This window comes from Chrysemys picta, chromosome 4 (genome assembly GCF_011386835.1).
Source record: "Chrysemys picta bellii isolate R12L10 chromosome 4, ASM1138683v2, whole genome shotgun sequence".
NCBI classification, from domain to species: domain Eukaryota; kingdom Metazoa; phylum Chordata; order Testudines; family Emydidae; genus Chrysemys; species Chrysemys picta.
Genome location: NC_088794.1, coordinates 96,384,233 through 96,397,071, shown reverse-complemented (window position 1 = coordinate 96,397,071; position 12,839 = coordinate 96,384,233). Strand labels below are relative to the sequence as shown.

General features: G+C 46.9%; 2 protein-coding genes across 3 annotated transcripts in view; one reads left to right on the top strand and one right to left on the bottom strand.

Moving 5' to 3' along the window:
* CCDC9B (coiled-coil domain containing 9B) overlaps positions 1-3,970 on the bottom strand; it is a 103,392-nt gene extending 99,422 nt beyond the window's left edge. The window contains exon 1 of one of the 2 annotated variants that reach the window (XM_024106679.3): positions 3,720-3,970. Coding sequence is in view for 1 of the 2 variants with exons in the window: in XM_005284715.4 (XP_005284772.3) it covers positions 3,720-3,731 (12 nt within the window). In the remaining variant the exon portion in view is untranslated. The remainder of the gene's footprint in view (positions 1-3,719) is intronic. The other variant, XM_005284715.4, reaches the window with a different exon arrangement.
* DISP2 (dispatched RND transporter family member 2) overlaps positions 1-12,839 on the top strand; it is a 123,825-nt gene that overhangs the window by 42,310 nt on the left and 68,676 nt on the right. The gene's annotated exons all lie outside the window — the stretch shown is intronic.

Sequence of the window (12,839 nt, the reverse complement as noted above, 5' to 3'; positions counted from 1 at the left end):
CAATGCTTGCATAACCATAGAAAAGTAGCCCTTTCTGTTTGATGTACTCTGTAGCAAGGTGGTCTGGTGCCATAATAGGGTTGTGCTCTATATCTATCGCTCCACCGCAGTTCAGGAACCCCATAGCTGCAAATCCATCCACTGTGTCCTGCACATTGCCAAGAATCACAATCCTACATAGCAGGAGATGATTAATGGCCCTGCACACTTGCATGACAATAGCCCCCACAGTGGATTTTCCAACTCCAAAATAATTTTTCCCAATGATTTGTAGCAATCTAGTGTTGCATGTTTCTACAGTGTGATCGCCACTCATTTCTCCACTGCCAGTGCAGCTTCCATTTCGATGTCCCTGACCTGGAGTCCTGGGGTGAACTCAGCACACAGATTCAGGAATGTGGCCTTGAGCATCCTAAAGTTCTGCAGCCACTGCTTGTCATCCCATGCCTGCATTACAATGCAATCCCATCAGCACTCTGGTGTTGGGGGCATTTGGGTGGCCGGGGCTGGAGCGGAAAGGCCAGCAGCTGTGTTGGGGGGACTCTGGGATCCGGTGGGGAAGGGGAGGGGCCTCTGGCCCTGGCAGAAGGGGCGGAGCCGGGGGCTAGCCTCCCCCAATGGGTGATTCACGTGTTTAAGTTAGACTGTAATGTTAGAAGCATATTTTAAGTCTTGTTTGTTTGTAACCATTTCTGTCCCAATTCCATGTACCTACTTGATGTCACTTAAGCCTATGTCCTTTTGTTAATAAACTTGTTTCACGTTTACTATAAACCAACTCAGTGCTGTGCATTGAAGTGGAGGGTGTGTAAATCCCAGTGAAGCCAACAGCCTGCTGTGTATTTTCTCTTTCCAGGACCAGCAAACTTGATCATTTCTGTGAGGGTGCAGTGAGAGGGACTGGGCACTGCAGGGGAGACAGTTTTGGAGAGCCTGAGGACTGGAGGAGCAGAGTAACCAGGCTGGTGGGAGTCACGGTCAGGCCATTGTGCTGGGAGGAGGCTGCTGGTGTCAAGACACTGAGCCAAAGCAGCACAGCATAGAAGCACCCAGGCTTACTGGGCAGGCAGTGACACAACCCCTTACTGGTCTGGGTGAGCCCCCTAAAGCATCACAAAAGTGAAGAGGAACACCAGGCCCATTTGAAAGTGCAGGAAGAACCTTAGGTAAGCAGAGAGAATTAAATCATTCTATGTACATATAATTTGGAGAGGTATTCAGATACCAAGGAGAAGGGCACCATATAAGCACCATGATAGATCAGATCAAATAGCATATTTGGGTTGTAAGCTCTCTGGGGCAGCGACTGTCTTTTTGTTTTGTGTTTGTGCAGCACTTAGTACTACGGAGCCTAAATACTGTGATAATACAAAACAACAAGTAATAATAATTACCAAACTAAAATTTGCTCAGAATTTAATATCACTGTTCTTAAAAAAAGTGCCATGAGATCGTTAGTCACTAGAGGTGGCCAGGACCACAATTTTTTTAACATCACAGTGGGGAAGGGTGCCAACTAGGTCACCAGTACCACTTCCTGCAGCACGTAAGTGTTCCTTGGGGGTCTCCCATCCTAGTACTGACTGAGTTGTGCTTTGGCCCTGATCCTGCAATGAGCTCCATGCAGGCAGACCCCCTGGCCCCAAGAAGAGCCTCATTGACATTAATGGGCTCCCCTGTGGGCACAGAGATCCACTGCATATAGCACATTGCATGATCAGGACCTAGACTGTAAGATGCGATGGGATCAAGGAACAGGAGCGAATGTGTCCCTAGTCAGAAACCAGTGAGGGAAAAGATAACTAAACTGGTTTGCTAAAATGCACCTCCCATTCTGTTTCAACATATTTTCATTTGTGTCATGATTGAACATGAATTCCATCAGTAACAGTCATACTTTTTCAATGATGCTGTAACAGTCCTTCATAAAGACCTACAATTTGCAAGCCAGTCCCGCAAAATTTGCCTAATGGGCCATTTTTTATTGTTTTTATTTTTGCAGGTGAGTGAAATATTCTTTCTTCATTATCATCAATCATCTAGTGGCAGATGAGCAGATTTTGCACCTAGGAAGGTACATTTTATGACAATTTGCAAGACTGGTTTAATCTGAATTTAGGATCGCCCTAAACAGACTCTGTTTTGAGTGTGTTGAGTTGGCAGGTTATGTATTTGCAGAGTGGTGGGCGTGTTGCCTTTTTCAGGGTGGGATCAGTGTATTGTGTTCCTTGAAATATACACCTTTAACTTTTAAATTCATGTAAATGGAGAACGGCAGAGCTGCATTCCAGGAAAGCCATTGCAAACCCAGATTTTTTTAGAAGGCAAATCAGAACTGCAAAAGACCTGTTAGGTCATCTAGTTCCTCTCCTGGTTGTGCAAGATTGTTCCCTATTGTATATTTGTCAGTGTTTGTCCAGTTTGAAATGAATCTAGCAACGGGGCTTCCACCATTTTCCTAGGGAGATTATTCCAGTCTGATAGATGTCCCTGCTAGAGAAGTTTTGCTGCTATTCAACCTATTTTTGGGTGATGGGGAGGGGTGCTCAGTTTCATCAAAATACTTGGGGAAGCAAAGGGAAATCCACACCCGCCCCACTCAGAAAAACATAGCAACCGAACAAAAACAACTTGTGCACAGAAACGCAGAGCAGCATTTTGAGCCCTGACATTGATTCTCTGGGGAGCACTGATTGTACGTCCAAGCATGGTCAGCGTTTTCTTACTAGCTGCTGCTCTGAGCCAGTCGATAACAAGGGTATGTGCCCATTCCTGAGCTGCTGGGAAGAATGCCGGCTGCGCTGCCACTTAGGATGAAAAGTGGCTACACTTCACCTACCCGGCATAAAGCTCTTCCGGGGAACCAAGGCACCCGTATGTCACAGTGACTACAGCAGGGAGTTATAAATGGGTTTGGCAGAACAAGTGTGCAGTGTGCTATGAATCAGAAAGCAGAGCCTGATGCCTCTTGAGACAGAGAGCGAGCACTGTAAAGAAAGACCTCTTTCTATTAAAAATGAAAATGTAACAAAAGGAGGCGAGGGAAGCAAGAGGCAATGTGCTTCAGTTACATGGCAATGTCGCATTCTATCCCCCCACTCCTAACACACGCACCCTATTATGCAACTCATCAGTGCCTGAGAGCACCTCTTGTCTCAGTAACCATCTTTCTATGTGCATCTTTCCCTGCAGACTTTCACAATCAGCTGTTTCTGAAGTGAGAGAGCTCAGAAGGGAGTGAGGGCGAGAGAGAGAAAAGGTGGGGGAAGGGAAAAGGAGAGAGGGACAGGCCCCTAAACTAGAATTTCTCTTTGAAATCCAGTGCACAAGCTCTCTAAGAAATATTCTCTGCCTCTGATCTGACAGCTGTAGCTGAAAGCCCCCTGACTCCCAGTACTAGGATGAGTAACGTCCAGCATGACCTGGCTTTATGGGTTTTTTCCTCCCAATGCCCCCACCCTTCTGGATAAGAACATCACCCTGAGCCAGCGACTGCAAACTGCCCCAGTGATCAGCACATGAAATCCGGCATATGAAATCCACTCCCCTCCCTCCCACGCATCTCAGATCATTTTAGATACACAGCTGTTGGCAACAAACAACCCCCCAAAACAACAACAACAAAAAGAGAGTGAGCGCAAGTCACTTCTTGGCTTTTTTAAAAGAGAAATGAATCCCCCTCCCACTCCCCTTCCAGTAACAACAAAAGCAGCACTCACAGATCGCTGCATTTTGGACCTCGGCGGTGAAGCCTGGTGGATTCCAAAGCAGAGCTAAAAGAGGAGAGCCATCAGACGGCCTTTCTCAGCACTGGTTGCACAGCATACAAGATCATGTTTTGATTACAAAAGCCTCGTCTGGGCTCCCAGCCAAGAGCACGGGCTGCCTAATATACCAAGCACAGACAGGGTATTTGAGAGCCTGTGTCCTCCTCTCAATCTCACTCTCTTTTTTAAAAGAAACACTCCCCTTCCCCCCACCCCCCCACCCCCGATGACTTCCTTTAACTCGCTGATGCCAGAACCCCACATGGGAAAGTGTAAACCGTGGCGAACAGTGAAAAATGGATTTGCAAACAAACAGCCTGACTTCACTCCATAGCTGTTCACGGTGGTCATGTTTTTTGGTTTGCATGGCTATTTGGATGGCTGGCAGTCTGGCAGGTATTCATGAAAATGTTCTTGGATCCTGACTGTCATCAATTCTAGCATGAATGACCCTTCATCTGAAAATTTGTATCAGAGGCACCTTATTGTGTATTTGCTTTTTGATATTTTCCTGTTTAAATGTTTCACTCATCTAATCAGGTACTAGAGACAATACCATGTGGCGTATGTGACCAAGCATACAGCATGAATAACGAATAGGAAACAGCTAAGATGAATGGTTCTCGAGCAACCCACAGGGTGAAAACTGTTCATCCAAACAATCCAGCGAATAGATCATAAATAACTAATACATTTGCTGAAATCAGGATTGGTTCCTAAATGATTTGCAAGCAGCAAAAGGCCTACATTTGTTAGGCATATTCTTGGCAATGAATAATTTGACCGCCTCTTAAGATAAGCTACTAAGAAGATAGAAGAGATAGGAGAGAGTGAAGGCACGAATCTTTCCTGATCACATTTTCCCTTGATGGGAATAGTTGTTTTAGTTTATTAGCATCCTCAAAGTGACCTTCCTGGGAGACATGGAGAAATGGTCACAAGCATTGTGATAATGATGGAAAAGGTTTGCCATTTCCCAGCTCACATATTGGCAGTAGCAGGTGGATGGATAGAGTGCATTTGTGCTCTGACCCAACTCTTCCATTACAGACACCCTCATGTGGATACTTGGAAGATCTCCTCCCATCCCCATTCTTGTTTGCCTATGCTGAAAATATTATTTCAGCTTCTTGTCCTGGTCCTGCTTTGCTCTCCTTTAGCATAGCCAGCCTATCCTCTCTCTCACCCTCTGAATGATCTTGCCCTGGCTGAAGTCCTTGCAGGCTAACAAGAGAAAGAAACACCATCAGGGGATTATTTTGGTGTCCACAATATCTCCACATGACAGGTCACAGCCAAAAGGTACTTGCGTCCTTTGATGGAGAAGCCCCAGCATTAACATCCTATTCCTCTCCAACAACTTCCTCACACACATGTTGCTGAATGGTTCACTGCATCACAAAGACACAGGCACAATTAGGCCAGAGTGTGTTATTGTCTTATGCTCACCTGGACCGTGGTCCAAAACCCATTGAAATCAATGGAAAGACTACCATTGATTTCAATGGGCTTTGGACCAGGCTCATAGTCTGTGCAGAGTCATCATAACTATCTTGGCTCAGAGCCCAGACCAGAGTGGAGCTGGCAGAATGACTTAGTGACAGTGCTTTGGGGGAAGGATTGCCTCATATTGCCCAGCGGCAAACCTTATGGATGATAAAGGGAATCCCCTGCAGCCCGCAGCAGGAAGGATGGTGCCTGTGAAATGAGGCCTTATGAAGCAGGAGAGCAAATCGAGGGATCTGCGGGGGGTTGCACAAGACACTGTTGGGGGAAAGGAGGTTGGAAGCCAAGGGTGCCCTGCGAGCCATCTGGCTGAAGCCACTGAGATGGCTGAATGAGAGAAACAGAACTTGGGAGACAGGCCAGTCCTCGCTTACAGACAGCCCCCCAACCTGAAGCAAATACTCACCAGCAACTACACACCACACCACAGAAACACTAACCTAGGAACCAATCCCTGTAACAAACCCCCTTACCTACTCTGTCCCCAAATCTACTGTAGCAACACCATCAGAGGACCCAACCACATCAGCCACACGATCAGGGGCTCATTCACCTGCACATCTACTAAACTGATATATGCCATCATGTGCCAGCAATGTCCCTCTGCCATGTAGATTGGCCAAACCGGACAGTCATTGTGTAAAAGAATAAATGGACACAAATCTGACATCAGGAATGGTAACATACAAAAGCCAGTAGGAGAACACTTAAATCTCCCTGGACACTCAATAACAGATTTAAAAGTAGCCATCCTTCAACAAAAATACTTCAAAAACAGATTTCAAAGAGAAACTGCAGAGCTACAATTCATTTGCAAACTCAACACCATTAACCTGGGTTGAATAGGGACTGGGAGTGGCTGGCTCACTACAAAAGCAATTTTCCCTCTCTTGGTATTGACACCTCCTCCTCAATTATTGGGAGTGGACCACATCCACCCTGACTGAATTGGCCTTGTCAACACTGGTTCTCCACTTGTAAGATAACTCCCTTCTCTTCATGTTGCAGTATATTTATGAGTGTATCTGTAATTTCCACTCCATGCATCTGAAGAAGTGGGTTTTTACCCACGAAAGCTTATGCCCAAATAAATCTGTTAGTCTTTAAGGTGCCACCGGACTCCCCGTTGTTTTTGTGGATACAGACTAACATGGCTACCCCTCTGATACTGGTCAAATGCTTGTGTTTACACAGAGAACTACCTTAATAATTGCTGACATTTTGATAGACGCTTTCATCCCAAAGAATCCCCAGAACAGTTTGCAAACTGTTCACAAGGACCTTCACCTCAGCAAGGGCTGAAATGCAGCCATCTCTAAAGCAAAATGTGGCAGCTGATAACAGCACACAGCAACTCTACATAGCAGTTAAAGTATGGAAGTGAATCTTATGTCTTTGTGAAACAGCAACAGTGCTTTCAGAAGGCAGAATCTAATTCTCCAAAGTGGGATTCGGCTAAGACACCTGAGTTAACACACCTGCTCTTATAAAAAGTGTCAGGAGATCTTTAATGAACATGAATGGCCAAGAGGTCAATTTTATGTCTTGGGTCTGATTCTGGGCTCTGTTGAGGCCCCTTTCTGGTGGCTGAGGTGCTTAACCAGTTCTTGAGGAACACCCCAGTGAAGGGGCAGTGCGTGGCTGGCATAGATGGCTGTTGGTTGGCCACACAGCAGCTGGTGCATAGGCATGTTGGGAAGTGACTGAGGGTGGGAAAGGAAGGAAGGAAGTGACTGGCCATCAGTGCCTATGGACTGCCCATCAGTGGCTATGGGCTGCTACTGAAAGTTAGAGTCATTTGTGCTGTAGCTCCAGGGATACACAGCACAGAGTCTGATCCAACATCCCTAAGTCTGCACCTTCAGCAGTCAGGTCCCCCCATAGTTCCATGCAGGAGTACTGGTCCACATCCACAGCAAAGCACTCTGCCTACTGAATCATCAACGCTGCTTCCCACAGCTCCTGTGTCAGTTGGAGCTCTCCGTTGCTGGGTGGCAGTGAGATACACATGGGGGAAGACAAGAGCTGAGTGTGACAGTCTGGGACTGTACTGGCCAGGGAAGGAAGTTAGGGTTGTGGCACTACCATACTGTCCCTGCTATTGCCAAATAGCACCTTTCTCTAACCATGCAATGTATTTTCCTTGCTAACATTTTGACCCAGACAGCAATGGGCTCTAGCAGCTGCATAAGGCTGACTTACTCATTGAAAAAAAATTGTGTTCAGCACTTTTGGAGAAACATTAAGGGTTTGTCTACATGGGAGATTTAACCTGAAGCTTTTTGCTGTGCATCAGGTAACATGCAGTGCAGAAGCCACACCAAGAGTGTGTACACGGATCGCCTGGTTCCATCTTTCAACTCAAATTGAGCATACACACAGTGTCGGCTTGCTGTGTGCTACGGGCATGGCATTCTTGGAGGGTATCCCAGGCTCCTTTGCTTTGCTGCTGAGCAGTGTGCATCCTGGGAGTTTTTGCATTATGAATTTTGGAAAGCCAGGCAGGTTCCAATTTTTTTTAAATTCCATGTTTGCACTGTCACCACCCTGTACTTCCTTTTTGGGCAGGCTAGCGCCATTTTTGCATTGCTGTTGGCCAGCATGGATCCAACAATGGTCTGCGTTGCTATATTGGCAACCGCAAATACACAGAGACTGCTTGAATTCAGCTTTGGACTTCACCCATCGCACCATCAAATAGACATAGGCGTAGTTTGACTTCTATATTTGGAGAGGAGCAGCTCCAGTTAGGCCAATGGGGCCGCACATGGGGGAGGTGGAAAAATTCCACACCTGCCCTAGGCTTGCAGTTGGGGGGGGGCAATGCCCTCCTGCCCCTCCAAACTACACCCATGCAAGCAGGTGATGTGATGGCAGCAGCCGCTCCTCTGGCAGCAGGAGGAGATTCAGCAGTGGAGGAAGCGGGATGAGGAAAAAGAGGAGTTCACCAGGTGGTGGATGCTAGGGGACTGACCCCTGGATCAGCTACACACCGTGCAGGACCATTTCTGGGCTCAGGAAACCAGCATGGATCAGTAGGAAAGGATTGTTCTGCAGACCTCAGATGACCAGCAGTGGCGAGAGAATTTCAGGCTGAGGAAAGCAACCTTTTTTGAGATCTGTGCTGAACTGACCCTGGAGCTGCAGCAGCAGTGTACTAACATGCAGTACCCCCACGTCCATGGAGAAGTGGGTCACCATTGTCATCTGGAAGTTGGCCACCCCTGCATGCTACTGGTTGTAGCCAACCAGTCTGGTGTAGGGACATCAACTGTTGGGCCTATTGTCATGCAGATGTGTCATGCCATGGAAAAGGTACTGTGGCACTGGATTAAAAAGCTTAACAGGAGATTATTGATGGTTTTGCAAGCATGGGGTTCCCAAACTGTATTGGGCATGTGCCTATAATTTGCCCCTTTCCCCCACCAAGGTGCAGAATTTATAAACAGAAAGGGGTATTTCTTCACGGTGCTCCAAGGGCTGGTTGACAACTGTGACAAGTTTATGGACATAAATGAAGGGTAGCCTGGAAGGGCCCACAATGCTAGGATCTTTTGGGACTCAGTTCTGGTTACATTCATGGAGAAAGGACTGTGTGCCCCCATGATCACTCCAGACATTAAGGGTGTGGAGACCCAGCTTATCTTCTGCTTCCCTGGTTAATGAAGCCATTCACAGGCTGGTTGAGCAGAATGAGGAACATTTTTAGCTACCGACTCAGCAGTTGCACAATGATAGTGGAGTGTGCATTTGGCTGTTAGAAAGGAAGGTGGTGCTGTTTATGAAATAGGTTGCAAGCAGCAGAAAAAAACTCCATTCCAACTATTATAGCTGCATTCTGCACAATATTTGTGAGAGTAAGGGAAAAAGCCCAAATGATGGGTGGGAGACTAAGGGGCAGATGCATGCTCAGAAGTTCAAGCAGCCAGCAACGCATCCCACAGAAAATGGAAACAGCCAGGACAATATTGCCAGGGAAGCCTATTGTTCTTATTGGGAGTCTCAGGCCTGAAAATGTGCAGCTGTCCATCCAGTGTTAACCTATGGGGGGGTGAGGCTGGGATGGAATGTGAACTGGACACTCTGGTTTCTGGGTGGTGGCAGTGGAACACTGTGGTAATGCTTATTTTACCATGTGTCTCTGCCTACATATTTTTGTGAAACCCTATGATTTATTTCACTTTTAAGGGTTTTCTGTGTTTAATGCAGTGATGACTCATTAGGAATGAATTTTTATCATTTTGTTATTAAACAGCAATTATGTAACAAACAAAAAAGAGTTTCAACTGAACCAATAAAAAAACAATTTTTAGTATGAAACAATACATTTTAAAAAGAATATATTAACTAACAATGGTAAAGAAACCTTTAATTAAAACAACAGTGAAGCCACAACTGAAAGTACAACAGTGCAGAAGAAAAGTATGGGGGGGAATGGGTTTCAAGTCACTGGTGACTTTACACCTTGACTCTGCGCCTTCTTGTTTGTGGGTACTTCTGGGGTTGAGTGGTGTGGCTTGAAGTTACATGTGGTGTTGGAAAGCTCAAAAGAGCTGGGCTCCCAGGTGCAACTGTTCCCTGTGCCCAGAGGTTGGCTCTGTGAAGGGAGTGGCACCTGGGAGTACTGTTGTGGGGGTACAGCAGGGAGGAGTTGCTCGTGTTTTCAGTAGCCTTTATTGCCCAAGGTCTGAAGAACATTGCTGGGTCCTGGCTGATAGGACGGCAGGGCCTGCTGCCCTACCAACAGCATGCTTTGCGGCAGAGCATTTTGGCTTAGTATTGCATCCATGAGTTGCCTCTACATCTTCCTGTCTCTTTCCATGCTCTCTTTGGTCACAGCGATGCTTTCCCTGGCAACCGCCATGCTCTCCTTGGCCATGCCACATTCTCTTGGGAGAGCTCCCTGTCTTTTTCCCTCTCCATCCGACAATACTGCCTTCACCTCTCCGCTATTTTGATTTTTTTTTTGGCGGGGGCGGGGAGACAAGTCTGTGATGAGGTCTGCAAACATTGAATCCTGAGGTTTCCATTTTCATCCCCTCAGGCTGGCCAGCCACTCGGTTGTTGATAGAGGCCCTGTCCTTGAGGGTCTGGCTGTTGCGGCTGTGGGAGTATGAAAAAACACAGTCAGTTATTGTTCATATTTCAGATAGGCTATGATAGCATTTTAATATGCATTTGTTACTCTACCTCCCTGAAATTCTTCCCAGTCTTGGGAGAATCTCAGAGTTAGTAAGTGGTGTGCACACTGGGGTTTTTGTCTGTGCAGCACATGCTGTTTGGTTTTGCCATGGTGCCCTGGAGGCTGGGGAGGAGGGAGGGAAAGAGAAGAAGGAGGGGGAATTACGTTCCTGGTTTGGCTTTGCAGTTTTGTTGTGTGTTGGAGGTGCTTATATGGTGTCGAAGGGACTAAGGGGCGCATCCTGGGGAGAGCTGGGTAGTAACCCCTTCTAGGCTGTCCTAACTCTCGATGCTGTTACACTGAGGCAGGTGACTAGGAAGCAGAGCATGGCTTTATTCATAAAGGCAAAGGGCAGACCAGCAAGATATGCTGTGACGTTATTCACCAAGATGGTCCCCCCAGGAGTGCTGCAGGAATGGAAGGGAGCTGCGAGCTATACTGGGCGGGCATCACCATGTGGCTATCTGCCATAACGTCCAGACAAAAATGGAGAAATGTCTGTGTCTTAGATTCTGCTTTATCTCCTCTACAGACATGGAGAAAGCGCAGCGCAAAATAGATAGGGTTTGGCAATGATTGTCACTTCTTTTCCTGTTCGAATGCTTATTACAGGGCAGTAACTTTTTGTACCTTTATTGGCCTGCAATTAGGGTGACCAGATGTCCCAATTTTATAGGGACAGTCCTGATTTTTGGGTCTTTTTCTTATATAGGCTCCTATTACCCCCCACCCCTCTGTCCCGATTTTTCACATTTGCTGTCTGGTCACCCTACTTGCAATGTCCATGTGTACCTCATGTCCACTGAGAATACTAACCCAATGTCTTTTCCTGTAACTGCTGTCTCCATAAACTGTTGAATTTTGCACAAATGAATGTTTTCGTTATTTGAATCTGCCGCAGCAGGGGGGCGAGGTGGGATGGAGGCTGTGGCTCCACCATGCTGCCAGCTGCCTTTTTGAGATGGCAATAGGATGACCAGATAGCAAATGTGAAAAATCGGGACAGGAAGTGGGGAGTAATAGGGGCCTATATAAGAAAAAGGCCCTAAATATTGGGACTGTCCCTATAATATCAGGACATCTGGTCACCCTAGATGGCAAACAGAGGCTGCGGAGAGGAAAGGGGTTTGTTAGGCAGGAGAGATGAAGGGAGGAGAAAGGTAGATGGGCATTTGCCTTCTGTGGCATGGGCCTGAAAACAGTCCATGGTCAGAGCTCTAGCATGTGACAGAGGCCTATCACCCAGGCGGAGCAGTTGCCAACTTGGAAATGTGTATGGGGAAGGGGGGCGTGAGTAGATAGCATGGGCCGAGGGAGGTGGGGGCTGGAGACTCAGAAAGCCTCCTAGCTCTCTTCTGCCTAAAATGGCTGTGGCCATGGGACACCCATAACAGAAGCCAGCATGGCAGTACAGCACAATAATAATTAATTTAAAGATAGGTACTTTCCTGCCAAAGTTCCCTCCAGGGAATCTGCCTCTTGGATCCTGGCCTGGGTTTCTGGCTGGGGCTCGGGCTCCGTTGTTGCCGGGCAGGAATTAGTTTGGCTTTCTACCTGGCCAGCGTCAGGGGCCTGAGTCCCAAAGAGATCTTGGCTCTCAGGGGACAGCTTCTTGCTGGTTTCCTCATGCTCATCCTCCAATGAGCAGGCAGTTGGTTCCACAGTCTTCCAGGGCTGGGTGGTTGTGTAGTGGTGCAAAATCCAGTCCAGTTCCTCAAAAAATGGACAGGTTACTTGTCCCCTCCTGAATTTTTCCTCTTATCCCTGGTTTTAATATAGGTCCTCCTTGAGCTGCTTGCTTTTTATCCAGCGTTATTTGGTGTCCTGGTCATGACTTTGCTTGGATGTCTGCTTTCCAATGTCCACAAAGAGATCTTTATTCCCATGGCTGGCCACAAGAGTTTCCTGCACCAATGCTTCACCCCAGATGGTGATGCACAGCTTCACGTGGCTGCATAAGGCATGTTTTGGGGCTTCTGGAGTACTATCGCAGCAATATTGTAGCAGTGCTGATACACTGAAATCCCTGAACAAAGGGGCAAAATCTGGTCCTGCACAGCTTTTAAATAGAGGAGGGGATGACCTAGCAACTTGATACCACTGTGGGGGAGGGCACATAGGTAAACAGACAGGTCAGTAATGACTGCCTGCAAAGCAGTGTGGGATAGCCATTGGAGGCATGCCAAAGTGGTGCACAGCAACACTGTGCACACAGTAAATCAAACTAATTTGATTTACAGCAAATTTAGTCCACTTTGCAAGAGGATTCCAGAGTTTGTGATAAATGCAGTTAGTGCACTGTGATGCCTTGTGTGTATGCAAGCTTTTTCAAACCAAATTAACTTGACTTAATGCAGATTAATGCAGATTGTGTAGACAAGCCC